General features: G+C 37.0%; 1 protein-coding gene across 10 annotated transcripts; it reads left to right on the plus strand.

The window, feature by feature from the left end:
* The first annotated feature begins 813 nt into the window (after window positions 1-813).
* Window positions 814-16,371, plus strand: LOC131317748 (ubiquitin-like domain-containing protein CIP73). 10 transcript variants are annotated; one of them, XM_058347348.1, is made up of 18 exons: window positions 851-964; window positions 1,152-1,196; window positions 2,138-2,212; window positions 2,858-3,018; window positions 4,442-4,559; window positions 5,464-5,541; window positions 6,780-6,892; window positions 6,996-7,067; window positions 7,477-7,635; window positions 8,349-8,418; window positions 8,513-8,679; window positions 10,113-10,277; window positions 10,683-10,754; window positions 10,895-11,015; window positions 11,377-11,796; window positions 14,583-14,938; window positions 15,051-15,128; window positions 16,065-16,371. In XM_058347348.1, the coding sequence occupies exons 4-18, from the start codon at window positions 2,890-2,892 to the stop codon at window positions 16,071-16,073; spliced, it is 2,127 nt and encodes a 708-aa protein (XP_058203331.1). In that variant the 5' UTR covers window positions 851-964; window positions 1,152-1,196; window positions 2,138-2,212; window positions 2,858-2,889; the 3' UTR covers window positions 16,074-16,371. The 10 variants fall into 10 exon arrangements, with proteins under 10 accessions (XP_058203329.1, XP_058203333.1, XP_058203336.1 ...); XM_058347345.1 differs by having other exon boundaries at window positions 1,152-2,695; XM_058347347.1 differs by lacking the exon at window positions 2,138-2,212.
* Window positions 16,372-17,951: the final 1,580 nt, after the last annotated feature.

Here is a 17,951-nt window from a genome sequence, read left to right on the forward strand (position 1 = left end):
ATTGTAACTAGGTGAATCGGTAATCCGGTTCCTCCAACTAATCGGTTGGGAGCTAACTCTAATTGCCACGTAAGACTCTTAGTCAAGAAGAATATTTTTAAGGACTTAAATCTAATTATGACGGATTATAAAAATTAAAAAGAATTTTTTTGTAGCAAATTCAAGTAATTAAAATAAAATTTAAATATTTAACGAAATTTTTATTTACCAAAAATCAGGGTCGTTACAAGAAAAGTGAACTATTCCAAAACAATAATTAATTTTATAAATCAAAAGCGATCATTAAATTTTATATAGTAACTTGCAAAAAAAATAAAAGATTTAATGTATTTCATTTTTGACAAAAGATATTAGTTTAAAATTTCATTTTGCGGATTAGACAAAATTTTGTTTTGTAGATTAGACAATATTTTGCGGATTAAAATTTCGTTTTGAGATTTAATGTATTTCTTTTTTGACATTCCTTAGATAGTACTCCATCCATCCATTTTTAAGTGTCTTACTTTGTAACACAAACTTATTAAAAAGACATTATTATTATACTTTTCACATTAATTTTTCCTCCACTTTCCCTACTTACCCATCATTATTACACTTTTACTTACTAAACTTTTTAAAATGGAATATACTTTTAGGGACAAAATAGACAGTGCACCAAATTTTACCCACTAATTTTACAAAATGGACACTTATTAAGGGACAACCCAAAATGGAATACTGGACTCTAAATAAGGGAGAGAAGGAGTATAATTTGGGGAATTTTGTTAAGAAGTCTTTTTTTGGGGGTTCAAGATATAATATTCAATAATTTTGGAGTAAGATTTGCAAAACTAAGACCATATATATTGTATTTGTCAGCCCTATATTATCAATCAATCAGAGTCACTGTGCCACCTCAAAATCTTCATCTGAAATCGAAACCACAGCTCAGCTGCTCCGTCGACGATTGGCGACTCCGTAGCAGGTACATCTCTCTCTCTCTCTCATGGGTAATTCAGATGCTTATACAAAATCTTTTCGGGGTCTAGTAAATACATGTGTTAAAACATTTAGGGCGTCTTCTTTTGCATTTTCTATGGGTCTGGAGTGGTGGATTTCATGAACATGAAATTCTCTTCATTTGGATGATGGGTTTGGTTTACTTATCCCAGATACTATGAAGATATGAGCTTGCTAGAGTATATGAAGTAAGATTGGTCAGTCATCTCCATTTATGGGTTTACTTCAGTCATCTCAGCTTCTATGGAATTAAAAATTATTGACCTGGAACCTAGCTCAATTTTGTGCTTAGGTATTCAATTCTGATTAGCCGACCCCAAGTGATTGGGACATAAGGCTCGGTTTGGTTTGGTTTAGGTATTCAATTCTGATGATTGAATTTGGTCCTTTATAGGTTTTCTTTTATTGGAAGGGTTTATTCCGTTGTGAAGGAAAAAGAAAGTTTCTTCAATTGGATAATGAGTTTGGTGTACTTCTCTTAGATGTTAAAAGATTGCATATGGTAGAGTTTTCTATGAGAGTGTTCAACTTCAATCAGTTCTGATAATTGGGTTTTGTTTAGTCATTGAAGCGTCAATAGAATTTAAAATTGAGCTTTTGATTTCTGGGATTAATGGGTTCTGTTTAATTGAGCTTTTGATTTCTGGGATTAATCTGGGGTTAATGGGTTCTGTGGTGTGCTTGATGAATTTGTTTTTGTTTCGCTTACAATTCCATGTTTTTTGTGCTTCTTTCTTGTTCAATAAACCTAGGAGATGTGGAATGGTTTTTATTTTGATATGTAGCTTATTATAGTCATACCTCTCCTTTTTTTCTTTTTCTTTTTTATAAATATTATAGTCATACCTCCATCAATCAGCAATCAGCATTTAAAATCAATTGGGACCAATGGGTTCTGCTCAGTTGGGTGCTCAGTGGTATTATGTCATGGTAAATGATTTGTGTATGCTTGCCATCACATATTTTAATAGTTGAGTTTCCTAGAGTTTCAAATAAGAGTGTTTATCGATTGATTCCTATCCGATTAATGGTTTTTGTTCAGTTCAGTATTGATATAATGGAAAATTGAGCTTGCGATTTCTGGTTTATGGGAATATAGTTGTGTTTTAACTAATGGGTTCTGCTCAGTTTGGTGCAGTCTGTTCAGTGCTCAACGAAGCTGGGTTTATGGACTGCAGTTTACTTCTGTAACTCTGTTAAATATTCACGACTGGTTTTGCCAGAGTTTGAGACAGAGACTGTGCTCATCCATTATCTTATTAATGGGTTTCGTTGTGTAATTTTGGTGCCAATAGGTTTAAAAGTTACAACATGTTGGTCGAGAAATTTGCAAAATGTTAAAGATAGTAATTTGTACTAGTAAAGTTACTTTGGAGACATGTCAATGGATATCATGACATTTTATTTGATAAATTGCTCTAAGGAAATCTTCAATGCAGCTCTATTTACAGGTCTGACAATTTGTTGATATATGTAAGAATTTTTTCTCTGAATACAAAGATTTTATGGTTGCCAATATAAGGGATGTTTCTGGATATGTTGCAAAAGGACATTTATGATGAACCTACTTGTGTTGTGTTGTATTGTGATTTTGATGTGTTGTAATTTGGCTTCTTTTCAGGTTTCAATACCTCCTTTTAGATTGGACAGATATTTGTAGTGTGTGAGATCCCTTGCTTCCTTCATTTTGAGTTTGGTAGACTTCTTGTGCTCCCTCTCTTGTACTTTGTTATTTCTTATCAATAAAATTCTCTACGGTATGATTGGAGAGAAATTTTACTTTCTTTATGATTATTGTAACCACTAGCAATATGCACCATTCCTTCAAAATCAGAAAACCTAACCATGACTTATGCAGTTATTCCGAAATCAAGAGGAGTTCTGAGTACAATGGGAAGTAATGGTTGTGATGAAGTTATGATTTCTGGGAGCAACGAGTGTTCTGAAGCAACTGTTGAGATAGAGATAAAGATAAAGACATTGGATTCTCAGACATACACTCTGCGAGTGGATAAATGTGTGCGTACCGATGTTATTCCATTGTCTACTCTGCTGAAAATTTTGTTGCTTCACATTTTTTTGTTGGGGCTGGGTAATTGAATTTCACGCTCTTTATCATTTACTGACTAAATGTGTAAATCATGTTTACTTGGATTGTATTCAATGTTCATAGTCCTTAAATGTCCTTTTCATATCCAACAGTTGTTTTATATACAGAATAGTTTGACACTGCTGGGCAATACAATGAGGGGGAAATTCACTCTACTCTGATGTACTTTGCACGACAACTCATACAAACTTTGAAACCCTACACTAAAATCCCCTCTACTCTGGAACGAAGTAAAAATGGGAATACAATCATCGAATGTGAGAAGACAAATTTACCTCTTGTTTCTAATTTGGTGAATCTACCAAACCCCGCCTCCCTTTTTTTTTTTCCTTCTTGTTTTCACTTCTTGCTTTGTCCTCGCTCACACTACCTGACCCCTTCCCCATCCCCCCCTGCTGCATCGAGCTCCTCCCTACCCACCTCCACATTCCCAGTGCACCACCTCCTATTTTGAATTTGCAATCATAGTTATGTTTCATATTGAAGTTTTGAATCAGCTTATATGTTCGGAGAATATATCTCCTTATTACCAGACAAAAGCTTGTTATAACTTATGTTACCATATTTGTAATATGTATCATCGAATCTATTAGGAGTTTGTCCTATGCATTGATCCACCACTGCATGCACAATACAAATTGAATGAACTCAGTCCCACTTGAAAGTTGAGCCTGTAAGCAGTAAGCCACCGATATTATATTAAGGCCCAACCTTTATTTTGTTTATCTAATGTGGGACTTAGCATTCACACATGTTCTAACAGAACCTAACTATATAAGAGTATAAAAGTGTCATTCTGAGTATTGAAAAACATGTCAAATTATTACTTCTGCGCAAGTCCCACTATGTTATTTTGGACGTGGAAGGTAAGTTTCACTTTAGTCTGGAAAAAAGGTGGTGTAAGTGTAGGTTTTCAAAGTTCAGGAGGTATATTTTACAGAGGGGTAAAGTTAATTTTTCTATAAAATAGTATTGCGCTAAAATAAGATTGATTGGGCCTTGTGGCTCCAATGATGAGCATAAATTACATTAGAAGCATTCCTCCTCTTCTTCTGGAGACAATTATTCATAAGTGATCAGTTTTAGAAGAAAGTAATCGGGTAGAATCTTGGTTTGCATAACTCTCTTTTTACATCTACCCATATCTCACTATCTTTTGGATCTGCGAACATATATCTGTATGTTTATATATACATTGAAATGCATGTCTGTTTTTTAAAATAGGCTATGTATGCTTATACATGTGGAAGCACATATAGTGTTAGAATCTTGTCAAGCTTCGTGACTTATTTATACTTCTTAGTTCTTTCTCTGTTTGTCAATGCCATGCAGGTGCCCATACCTGCATTAAAGGAGCAAATTGCTACTGTTACTGGTGTATTGTCTGAACAACAGCGCCTTATATGTCGCGGGAAAGTTCTGAAAGATGATCAGCTCCTGTCAGCTTATCGTATCCATTTCCTATTGAAATTATGGAAGCTTAACATAGAGTTAATTTCTTGTTAATTGTAAAGTGTACTGGAAAATATGCTTGTCTTGGTATAATTGGCTGCATTGAGGTAATTCGATTGAATGCTTCTATGGACAAGAAGGATATGTGACCTACAATCTGAGTGATTTGACCATTTCCATCCCAGTTGCAACTAGGAAATTGCTCGTCATCTCCACCTCTGATAGATATTGCTTGTACATACCAACCATTTCATGAACTCCAGTGTCAAACTGAGCTGTGTAGCTTGCTTAATATGAAGAAGCCAAACAGTGTCATGTAGTAAAAATCAGGGCATCGTTATTAAACCTTTCAACTTCCATCCATGTAAGGTTTTACGACTGTCTTTCTCTCTCTGATTCCATGTGATTGGTTAAATTGCTAGTTGCAGATTCAAGAATAAAGAATTATTTGTAAATGTCACAGAAGCTCTGTATGGATTACAACTCTGGTGTCGGTATTTACATATGTCTTGCTTACGTAAGTACTTGTTATGGATGTACTCAAAAGCAAGTTTGCCCTAGTTGTAATGGAATGGTCAGATGTTTCAAAACTGCTGATAACAAAATGGGTATATTGTGTGATTATTTGTCATGGACATAGAATACAGAGAGGTGTTGGTGTTTCTGAATATTTGACAACATATGCTCTCCTTCCAAGAGGTCCATGCATGTGGAAGAAGTTAAATGAATGGATGGTTCTTCTCCATTTTCCGATTGAAAAAGAAAGACTTCAGTGTCTCTGCGATCGGTAGATGATTCTCATGTTTTTGGTTTCATATCTGACATACATACACATTGTAATCTACACATGTTTGTACTCAGTTTCTTTGGGTAGTGGAGTTCCTTACATTATATGATTTTAGATGTGGAAGATGGTCACACTCTGCATATGGTTGTGAGACAACCAATGCTACCTCCATTGGGGAGTACTGATCATCCAGGTCTTTCTTTGACTTTAGTCTGATATGAACTCATTTTATACTTGCCATATCATGGAATCCATAGCTGTAGATTATTTCGTGTTTTGTCGTGCTCATACGTCAGATATAGGATTTAATAATAGTTCACTGCAGAAACTCTTGTTTGGTAATGCTCTAATTGAGAAACCAATATTTCTACATAGCTGACCACTCTCTTCTGCCTTTACGGATTTGTTGTTTTGGACTTATCATTTGAAACTTGAATAGTTTGTGAACTTGAACAATTTCTATGACACCACACCACTTGTTAGTATTGAGTCCTTGTGAATTGTGATTTAAGAAGGACGAATACGGGAATGGGCAAGACAGGACACGGTGATAGGTTATTTCTAAAAAAAGTAAGACAAACACGATAGGGATGCTCTGAATTATGCTATAATGAAGAATCCAGACGGACACAAGACTCAGAAATCCTTAGATGTAGGGCATACCTTGCTTACAAATTGTGGGATTTGCTCTTCTGATTTTGCGCCTATCGTTTGGATGTTATGATGAATTATTGTAGTCCTGGATAGGAAGATTGTTCAAATTAACAAATTTTTGCAACCTAGTGAAGTTCTTTTATGAATGTCCATGATTTCTTAAGCGAAACAATAAAAAAGTTTGTAGAGGTTATGGAAAATAAATTGGTACATTTAAATTGCTAACAATGGACATGGAGAGAGAAGGCAAAACACAATAAGTATACCTATAGATCCTTCTTTTTCTCTCTCTTTTTTATTATTTATTTTTGAAGTTCTTTAATATGGAGTGTGAGCTTTGTTTGAGCTAATGTATTAGCTGTTCAACGATGGGTTACCTGGACTGATAGGTGTTCATAAGTTAAGGAGTTGAGTGTTCAAAGATAATCAGAAATAGAAGCAAATAAAAATAGGGTGCTCAGCGCCACTGGGTGTATGGATAGGTTTCGAACGCCTGCTTTTTTTCATTTTGGACTTTCATGTGTGTCAGATCTTGGTGGCAAATGCTTTATTGGTCACTACTTGTTGTCAATGCTATTATACTCTCTTGTTCATTGTAGCAAGTTTTTGGGGTGTTCTGAATGCTCCTGTCTCTCTCTTTTTTGAGGGCTTCGATGAGTGGAATATGCAAATGTGTACAACTGTCTGTTCCGTTGCAGGTTTCTGTTAATTCTCACTTTCATAAGAGATTGTTCATGTTTTTAATGGTTTTGGCAGCAATTTTTTCCATTTTTGCAGGAACTGATCCAGCATCGAGTAGCAGTCAAGGAAATCAAGGAGGGCCCAGTGTAGTTCTTGGGAGCTTTAATATATCTGAACAAGGAGATGGTGTTCTTCCCGATTTTGGTCGGGTAAATATATCAGCTATCTTCAGTTGTAACGATCTTATTCTAAATGGTGCTAACTACCTGTGTAAATGTTTCTGCTCTCTCTCTCTCTCTCTCAATACCGTAGATTGTCTCTGCTGTTCTTGGCTCATTCGGTATCACTAATTTTGGAAGTGGCAATGAAGGGGCTGATCTCAGGGTAAGTTTTGTGACAATGTTAAAAACCTCAATGGGCTGTTCTTTTTCCCCTTAAAATGAGGTCCATATAGTTCAATTTCCTGTAATAATGAATTGCCAACTAGATTTGCTTACATGACATGCCTCGTTGCCAACTAGATTTTCTTTTCCCGTTTAAGCGGTTTTGTTGCGGGTTGAATTCTAAGCACATAAGAAACTTATTTGTATTGAAGCTCCACTCTTTTCATTGGTTTTGGTCACGGTCCCGCCTCTCAGGCTAATGAAATGATGTGTTACTAACCATTCCTTCTTAATGTAATAATGAGCTAGCAATAGACTCTCATGAGCTTTGTTTCATTCCTCGGGAAGAATTGAGCTCTTAAACATATGCAAAATTACTATCGCCCCTTTTGTTATGTTTCAAATTCCAGGAAGCTGCTCCAGAAGGCCTTTCAAGAATACCCTTTGGTGGCTTAAGAAATTCTAATGGACAGCAAACTGACCAACCTGCCTCAAGGGGTCAATCTGATCCCCGCAATGTTGCTTCTTCGTTTGCAACTTCCGTTCCGCTGGAGGATCTGCACCCTCCTGTACGTTTCAAGTTGCCCCTTCTAGGATTTTCTTGATTTTGTTTCGTTTTCTATTTGCATTTTATCCCTTTATTGATGTGAGAATATATATAATAAAGTTGCCCCCTCTCTTTAATAGCTTTAAGCGTTTACTTGAGTCGTAGTGAACAATCTAATATGGTAATAGAGCAAGCAATAAATCATGTGTTCGAACCTCACCGCCTAACTAATGATTAAAATCTACATGTGTTTAGCCCGCTTATGGAGGAGAGCCTAGCTACGCATGAGGGGCCTGTTGAGAATATAAATAATAGTTGTTCCTCTCTCTAACAGCTTATGCCTTGTTTGGATCACAATTTGGGGAAAAAATTTCAACTTCAAAAACACTCATTACCCCTACTTCCAATCATTACTCTAATTTCTCTCTCCACTCATTACTCCTATCTCTAATCATTACTCTCATTTCTCTTTCTCTCTCCACTCATTACCCCTATCTCCAATTATTATCCTAATTTCTCTCTCCACTCATTACCTGAAAAATCAAACCCAAAAATTCAAATTGTGATCCGAACAAGGCATTACGCATTAAGATGAGTTGGTGGTTAACAAATTAATGGTTGCCATATTTGAAATATTCTCTTAGTCAAGTATCTTCATGTTGAAATAGCTCTCTCTCTCTCTCTCTCTCTCTCTCTCTCTCTCTCTCTCTCTCTCTCTCTCTCTCGTGTTTGTAGGTGATTCCTGATTCCGTGACAACATTGTCCCAGTATTTGACTCGTATGAGGCAAGAATTCAGTGGAAATGGTCAGAACTCTCTCCTTTTGTTATTTTTTTTTCCCAGTGGAAGTCTTTTTTTGTTTTTCAATTGTTTACATTGAAGTATTTTTGGATTTGGCAGTCAGAGGCCAGAGCAATAATTCTCAAGCTGCTGGTACCGGACAAGATTATGATGCTGCCATACGTTCAGCTGCTGGACGGGGAGGGCTCCCAACACCAGCTTCTTTGGCTGAAGTGATGCTGTCAACAAGACAAATACTCACCGACCAAGCTGCAGATTGCCTGTCTGTAAGCACTTGACTAATTAATTTGGTTTGTTTTTTGTTAGATTTGTAATTTAAGAGAGTGCTTTTGGTTCTGTTCGACCACCTCAAATGTGAATGTAGTACTCCCTCCGTCCCACTTTAAATGGCCACTATGGGAATCGGTGCATTTTCAAACTCCAAAAAAATATATTTCTATATATTATTTTTTTAATTTTTCACACCAAATTAGAGTAGTCATTGAGTACTTTAATTTGGTGTAAAATATATATATATATATATAGAAGTATATCTTTTTGGGGTTTGAAAATGCACGAATTCCCATAGTGGACATTTAAAGTGAGACGGAGGGAGTACTACTTTTAGGAAATGTTACCGATATTGGAAACAGTATGCATTACTATGGACAACAGGGGCGGGTATTTAGATTCTGACAAAAAAGAGACATTGATAAAGGACACGAATTCTGGTTGATTTATGAAGGATTTGATACGGTATTCTTAAATTAAAGTTATCCAGTTAGTCAACTTTCAGAAGACCTATGATAATTTTAATTTTCTAAAATCATCCCTCTTTTCTACTCTTAAGGACTTGTAACTATCAAAACCTTTAAAAACTCATTTTGCATTAGTAAATATTCAAGATTTATAGGGTGTTGAAATACTTTTTTATAACTATTCATGCTTAGAGTGGACTTAGTCTTGAAAATCATGTTCTTGTTGGCAAGTTTTTCTTTTCAAATAAAACTGAAATAAGTTTATGGGCAAAATTTAATAGACAACAATCTTTCAGGCCAGAAGATTATTAGATATTAAGCAATCCACTGGATTTTTTGTTGTTCACCATGAGTATTTTCTCTTCTTTTATATTTTCTTTTACTTTTAGTGTGACACAGCATTGTAGTGTAAGGAAAACTAGATCTCGTTTTGGTAAACGAATGGGTTAGATATCGGTTTACCAAAGGGCTCTTGAATCCACAAGATAAATCACCATAAACACAAGGACTAGCGTAAACACTGAAGTTTTATGGAATAATAGATCAACACGTATTGAGAATATAAAAATAGTCCTAATGCTACTAGGAATCTAGTTATAAGAAATTTGCTAAAAGGAAATTCTAGCGCTTGTGAACCAAGAATCCTAATAATATAGGAAAACAAAATCAACTCAAAACATAAGCATTCCCGGTCAAAATCTAATTCTAGAATAATGAAAGTGGGAATATAAAATCTCCCAATCATAAGAATATGAAATGGAAATACGTATTGCTGAAAATGTTGGAAGCAGAAAATGAAAGTAATGGGAAGAAACTTTGAAGGATGCTTTGGACTCGTTTGTCCCTCCCTATTGATTCCCGCCGAGGAAGGAAGCTTGAAGCTGTTAAATGAAAAGATGTAGTAGAATCATGCATCTGAGATGTTAACAAACTTTTGGCATGGTTCTCTTTCATATTTGCAGCAACTTACAAGACAACTAGAGGATCAAGCAAATATGACTGATCCTTTGGCAAGGACGAGCATCCAATCCAATGCAATGAGATCTGGAGTTCTTTTGCAAAACTTAGGTGCTTTGCTACTTGAGCTTGGCCGCACAACCATGACATTAAGAATGGGCCAAACGCCGGTGCGTTTATTTTGTTCACTTTTTCTCACTTAACATTTAACTTGTGTTGTTTGTGACAGTGGTTAGTAAAAAAATAGTTCTTTGACACTTTGGTCTGTTTGGGTGACTGCATTTAGAGTTAATGGAGATATAATCCTATAGAATATGGAATCCTATCAGATCATTGGGGGAGGCAAAAATAATTGGTTAATCCCACATCCTGCAAGGTGTTGTATATCTCATGTCGTGTGGAATCTGATATCTGATGGCTATTTAATCTAACAGCAAAAGGTCTGATGAAAGATGGGAATTGGGTTCCTCTTGAATTTGTATTCCAATCCGATGCAAAAATCCAGACAAGCAAACAGGGCACAGTATATCTGGTCCCATAAATCTCAGGAAAGTATTACTTGTTTCTTTTTTCAGGGTGATGCTGTCGTTAATGCCGGTCCTGCTGTGTTTATATCAACGTCTGGCCCCAATCCTATAATGGTTCAGGTAATATGCTTGACATGGTTTTGAATTCTTTATGTTTTATGCGTAATTTTTTAACCCTCTCCCCCACCCCTCCTCCTCCTCCCTCCCTCCTTCCTTTCTCCTTCCTTCTCTCTTCCATCACTCCAATACAAATTGAGCAGCCACTTCCTTTTCAACCTGGGACAAGTTTTGGGGCAATCCCAATGGGAGCAGCACAACCTGGCTTGGGTTCTCTTGGATCTGGTTTCCTTCCAAGGAATATAGACATCAGGATACGAACAGGTAACGTTCTTATCAGTAGTCTTAGGTTTTCCATACGATGTTTACAATATTTCTCTCTATTAGTGTATGTAATAACAAGCATAAATTTTTGGGGGAATTGATTTTAGCTCTTCCCCTTTGTAAATTGGCACTCCTTTTTTTTTATTTATTGTAGAAATTACAAATCTACCATTTTATTTATTAGTTCTCAATTTACTATTTTATATACGAAAGGGCATTGTTGTAAGTTCAAAACAGGAGAGGACCCAAAAAAGGATTGAAAATATAGGATTGTACTTTGAGTGGTTAGAATTCATTTTCTACGTATAATTGTTAAACCCGGAATCAGATAACTCCTTATGGATGTCAATTTTACTCTTAGGTCCATTAATCCCCCCACCCAATGCTAATCAAAGGGATTCAGCTGGTGCACAGCAGTCTCCAGTGCAAAGCAACTTATCAACTTCTGGAGATGGAAGTTCCATTCATCAAGCTGCTAGCGGACTTCAATCTTCCACCAGGGAACCTCAAGTGAGGGTTGTCCCTATCAGGACTGTGGTTGCAGCAGTACCTGCTTCTGTCAGGCGTTCCCCTTCTGATTCATCTCATGGTTCAGTGGGGTTACTGTATCCAGTTATTGCGAGAGTTCAACACTTAGGTTCTGGAAATTTGAATAATCTAAGCAGTTCTCAAGTACCTGACGAGCGTCTCTCTGCTGGTGTGGAGTCTAGGCAACAGCGCCACCCTGATTCTGCAGCACCACTGCACAACATTGGAATACCTGGAGTGGATGGTAACTCAAGTACTTAACACTTACTTCCTCTACCCTGATTTCTTTGCTTTATGTGGCTTAGTACTGGAACTTTCTTTAGGTTAAGACAGCTTAGTGAAGGTTGGATTTGCCTCTGTTTGGAAGGGCTTTGCTCTCTGTATGAGAAGCACACACTCTTCTACCCCGAGTTATCCGTGCCCCACATTATCTGGACACAGACACATTCGGACACGGCCAAATAGGTGTTGGGTTTTAAAATATATTTTAGTAGTTGGGCACGCTGGGTATATGCTGAGGACAGGTTAGAGAGCAAAGTGCAATTATAAAAGGTTTGACGTGGTCAAAATTCATGGATACTTATTTAGTGACTGCTGTTTTTGTATCTTCATAATCGTAATTGTATCCCTGTTTTTATCCTTAGAAGAAATTAAATAGTCATCCTGTTTCGTAGACTTATTTAAGTACTCATCCTATTAGATTTAAATACTTAAGTTGACATCCTGAATTTTAAATAATACCTAAAACACCCTCCACTAATGTTGACCCCTATATTATTTTTTATATTATATAGATCATTTTGAGATTTACACAGGACTAATATTTTGAAATTATTAGACCATGATCCCGTCCTCATCCCGAAAATTCCTCATCATCTTATACCCACCTCAGGATTGAACATATCCATTACGCCATATAATCAGGAAAAAAGCTCTGAGAAAAAAACCCAAAAAATGGAAAATCCCCATCGTCGACAATGAACTGATTGAGAAGAATGGCGATCCGCCGGAGCAGCAACCAACGATATCGTCCCGCCGCTGCTTGACGATCCATGCTCGCCACCAGCCTGTCTCCCTCCTCCGCCTCGAACACCCACCTTCCTCTCTCACTCCTCCTCTAGCCGCCATCGCTGCTCGACGATCCATGCTCGTCGCCGGCCTTTCTCCCTCTTCATCCTCTAACACCCACCGTCCTCTCTCACTCCTTCTCCTTTAGCCACCGTCGCCGCTGCCACGATTCCAGAGTCAAGCTTAGAATGGCGATGTGCTTTACCCCACCTTTAACTCCGGCGTTCCATGCTCAGATCGATCCATTGCTGTGGAGACAGGATACCACCACAAAAGCGCTACCCACTCTCTCGTTCTCCTCTCGAGCAAGCTGAGTTTGAGACGCGCCAAATTGATGCACTGTGGTTGAACATTGATTTAGCACAATCAAAAAGAAGTAGGAATGTGGTGCGTACCTATATGGTAGAAAAATATTCTCTTATTTTGGTCATGATTTCGGTGTATGTGTTTTGATTTCTTCAATTTTGTTATGATTTCTATTTATTGTAGTTTCGTTGAGATGATTTTACGATACGTGTTTATGATTATGGTGATTTCACAAAATTTGTCATGATTTTGGAATGTGTATTTCGGTTTCTTCAAATTTTGTCATTATTTCAGTTTAGTGTAGTTTCATGGGCACAATTTTGATACGTGTTCATGATCTTTTTTGTTTCATGGTGATTTTATAAATTTTCCGGAATGTGTGTTTCGGTTTCTCCGCCGCTGCTTGCCATTACCGGAATCTCAGTTTAGGTATTATGTTTTTCGATTTTTGTCATGTTTGTGAATTGATGATGTTTTGTTCATCTACCTCACCTTGATTGAAATTTACACTTCTCAAAACTTGTCATGTTTTTTTATTTTTGTCATATTTTTTATTTGATCATGTTTTGTTCATCTACCTCGATCGAAACCTACACTTTTTTCGATTTTGTCATGTTTTTAATTGATCTTGTTTTGTTCATCTACCTCGATCAGGTTTTGCCATGTTTTGGAAATTGATCATATTTTTCGGCTTACACATTCGTTTTTGTAGGAGTTGTGTTTTCTTTTTAGAGTTTAGGGAAATGAAAATATGAGAGAGAAGATTAGGAGTGAGAAAAAATTCAAACGATTAGGATTAGGTGAGAGAAATGTTTGAAAGAGGAGAGAGAATTGAGATAATTAGAAAAGATAAAAAAAAGGAAAGAGAGAGATTTGAAAAATTAGGAGAAAGAAAGGGTAGTTTAGGATTTAATTGAATTTGAGGATGAAAAAATAAGTATTTGAACACATTAGGCTGAACACCTAAATAAGTAGGGTAAAAAGGATGGCTAATTAAATTCCCCTTATCCTTAACTTGATAGAAATAACATTTTTTATTTTTCTGGGAATTTGTACCTAATGTATATTCAAGTTTCTCAATCGGTTTCCTTTCTCTTGTTGGATTGTTTAGAATGATCCTCCTTTTATTGTGAAACTTTCAGTGAATCTATCATTGTCTAGAAAGTTGGCCGGTTTGTCTCAAGAATCTATTATATTCAACATGTCCTTAGCATGTCCATTTCCAATTTTTTAAGAAATGACATCTCTGTGCCGTGATTGTATCCATGCTTCTTAGATACTAACTACTTTAAGAAGTCTCTTCTAGACCTTGCTTTGTTTGGCAAAATTTTAGCAAATTGTTGAGTTGGATGTTTCAAACTTCATAGACAAATGAACGTTTATTTATAAGGTCATGGTTCTTGCTGGTTACTGCTTGACAATCTATGCTTCATTATTTGGTCATTATGAGTTTTCGGGTTTCCATTTCTTTAAAAGCCAGGGCTCTAACTTGCACACTATACTCTGGCATGTGTTCCTGCCTTAAAATAGTGTTTATCATCAGCTGTCTTTAATTGTCGGAATTTATCTGGCCCATCTGTATTCAGTTTTAATTTAAAAGAGTAGAACAAGAAACATAATGTTAAACATGTAAAACATTCCTTTTTTTTTTTTTTTTTTTTTCAGCCAACGCTCCCGGTGATGCAACACAAAATGGTCAAGGATACTCTACACAGATTCCCAGCGGACTTGATCAGTTACTGAGGTCCATATTTCCCGGAGTTGGTAACATCAGCTTCCAGAGAATGGATACAAGTTCTGCTGCAGGTCACATGGGACCAAGTCAGGGCACTACCACTACTCAGGAGGCTGCACCAGGAGAGGCTGCACCAAGAGCGGGTGATGAAGGAATTTTCTTGTCTAATTTACTACGTCAAATCATGCCCATTATATCTCAAAACACAGAAATCCGGTCTAGTAGTGCACCACCAGAGGCAGGCAGTGAAACTATGGATACAACGATACGAGCTTCTTCCACACAAGTGAGTTTGTTTACAGACTCCATAAAGATGAAATTAGGACATCTATTTTTAGAATCAAATATGAAGTGTGCTATCCTGGGCTTTCTAACTGATCATTGCGAATATGTACAAGGCTCAGGAGAATTCAGATAGGGGGACCTTGTCAGATCGGCGTGGCGACCCACCATCACCGAGCTCCAAACGTCAAAGGGTAATTTTCTTCTTTCCCCTATTATGTCGTTATGTGCATGGACAAACAAAGTTTCCTGTGGCGTTCCTTCCATTATTGCCAGAAATGCCTCTCTTTTTAAATTCCGCATATATGATGTGCTCAGAATTAAGAACCTTAGATATAAGTGGTAGTGTCACAGAATGCCCAGTTTTCTGCAATTGTCTGAGTAGAGATTGAAAGGAGTCTTGGATTTTTGTTTAAGGTTGATCTGAAGTAGAATGTAAAGTTACCCGAGCCTGATCTCATGTATATAATAAAGCTCCCCTGACTCTGAGATCCTTGCACAAACCTCCCCGAGCTTTGATTTCCAATCCATGCAGTTTTAGGTCAGCCTCGTCTAATTCAGTAGTCACCAAGAGCTTCTTGCCTTGATCTATTGCGCAACGCTGTTCCCATACGACCTAAGGATGGTTGTGAAGAAGATAATGAGTGAAGGTTTGGAAGTGGGAAACGTTGATCTAGATCATTGAATTCATGTGAAGATGCGTAGGGTAGTCTTGCAAGGGTGTACTTAACTGTTAACACAGAAATCCCTTTATGAGGGCATGAAAAGCTGAATAAACTCAATGAACTCTCGGGAATGCAGAGAAGCTGCGTACACTGTGTAACCTAAAGACGTTAAGCTTAGGGATAGAAAAACGAAATGTGATGTGAATTGAGAGGCGTTTGATGGTTGCGATTAAAAAAAATCCCATGTGCCTGTTCGAGGGAGTCGACAGGTGTCAAGCGAGGTTTGATCTGGTATTAAGTGGGGTTGTATGTTGAGTGAGTTTTGACCTGCTATAAAGGTCTGGTATTTCGAGGGTACATGACGCTTTCCTTCCTTCCATTCTCTCTCTCTCTCTCTCTGTTTGTGTGTGTGTTCGTTGATAATGCTGTTCCAAAAGTTAATGTATACGTACATAATTTCTGCAGAGGGAGTGATTTATCCCTAAGGCCCGCGATAATGACCCCAGACACAAGACAACTGCAAGTTCGGAATTCCGGAAGTTCAAAAGCAGCTACAGTTCATATGTGAGGCAGATAACTATATAAGAATTAAAGAGATTGTATTGTACCTTTTTTTTATCGCGTTACTTTACTGTATGCAAATTTTTGGTTGTGTGTATCTATTTGTTTATTGTTCCTCTGGGTGTATTGACATTAGCACACTGAACCATTTGAAATCTACTGTGCATGATGTCCTTGCAGGAATTGTTGTTTAGAGAATTTGGTTTGCTCATATGGGTTCAATTTTTTATTTCCCTTTTCTGGTTTTGCTTGGAGAGCCTTGAAATCTGGAAGTAAACAAATTGACAATGAAATGCCAAGCTTTGGGAAATTATGCAGAGAAATTTGTAGTTTTTTTTTTTTTTTTTTTTAAAGCAACAAATGCCTATCCGAGACCTAATCACTTGATTGACAAGATGTCAACCAAGAAGAAATCCCAAGGGACATAGCCCCGCACCTCAGAGGCCTAAGGGCCTAGATCAAACAATAAGCGCAAATGGGTAGTAGCCCAACACCTTAAAAGGCTTAAAAACTCAAATACATGGGACAAAGCCCAAAAGATCCCAAGTCCAAACAAAAACCAAACCCTAACGCAGCACCCAACCCAACTGACTCCTCCCAGCCACGCCACATCACCTGAGCAACCGGCCGAAGACTAACGCTCAGTTTGGAATTTAAGGAAAAGAAAAGAAAAAAAAGAAAAATTAAAAAACTTCCCCTTCTATTGTTTGGTTGAAAGAGAAATAGAGAAGAAAATAAAATTTTTAAGTTTAGTGAATTGTAAATTTTCCCTCCCATTTTCTGCCCCTTTCTTTTTTTTTTTTCTTTTCCTTAGATTCTAAACAGAGCCTAAGAGAAATTTGTAGTAGTTGTTGGTATATTGCAAATTCTATGAAGTTAAAAGGCTAGAGAGTGGGTAGGGTGTTGAGTATTGTAGTGTTACCTTGTGGATGTCAATTTTTAATATCTGTGCTAATTTCAAGTCCTTACATCTTTCAATATGGATCTCAAAAAATACTATGCAATAAAGATCTTGTTTGATAGTTCTCGATTAGTTCTATTATACAAAGTTTTCAAACTCATGAAAAACATTATAGATTGAAAGATGTAAACGATGAGAAATGACACGAGTTTCAAAAATTGTTATCCTTTTTGGGACGGAGGAAGCAATTGATTTCATCCTTCTGAATAAGAATCTCACATCCATTGGAGCTCGGTGGAGTTCAATTTTGTTCACCCACCTTTGAAATGGTGAACACTGCCCACCATGTTTTCGGTCGTATTTCAATGATTGGAATGATTTATCTGGAGATATAATCCAAACAAAATGACAAAAAAGCACAAACTCTAATACACTTTTATACAACTTTCACATATTTAATGGAGTACATATTTGTTCAACTCAGTGAGCTGTTTTAAGCATTTTCTGTAAAATATTCATTTTGGGCTCCAAGATTTCCATCGCCTGCCCTGGAAAGAGGAACAGGGAGGGATGCATTGAGTGCAGAAGGGAAAAAAATCAAGAGCCAGACTCAAACGCATAAATACAAGTAATAAAGCCATTACAGAGTAGAGACAAAGAAAGAATAAAAAGCTCATTAAGAAAAGAACACGTACACGGAAATGAGGGGATTCGAACTCCTGCCCTTCTATTGAGTTACAAAAGTCCTGACCAACTGAGCTAGTCCCGATTGATTTTCTACGAACTTGGCTAACCTCCAAAGGAGAAACCAAGAGATCACTTAGCCTCTTCCTTCAATAATCCATAGATCCTTGTTTGGATATGTCTGAATTAGTGCTGCTAAAATTAGA

Source organism: Rhododendron vialii, chromosome 2a (genome assembly GCF_030253575.1).
Source record: "Rhododendron vialii isolate Sample 1 chromosome 2a, ASM3025357v1".
NCBI classification, from domain to species: domain Eukaryota; kingdom Viridiplantae; phylum Streptophyta; class Magnoliopsida; order Ericales; family Ericaceae; genus Rhododendron; species Rhododendron vialii.

Bases quoted from the DNA above. Each gene is read 5' to 3' on its own strand.
- LOC131317748 (XM_058347346.1), top strand. From the start codon at position 2,890: ATGGGAAGTAATGGTTGTGATGAAGTTATGATTTCTGGGAGCAACGAG. The intron at 8,680-10,112 runs GTAAGCACTTGA...TCATATTTGCAG, and splicing joins AAGCTGCAGATTGCCTGTCT to CAACTTACAAGACAACTAGA. The intron at 14,939-15,050 runs GTGAGTTTGTTT...AATATGTACAAG, and splicing joins TACGAGCTTCTTCCACACAA to GCTCAGGAGAATTCAGATAG.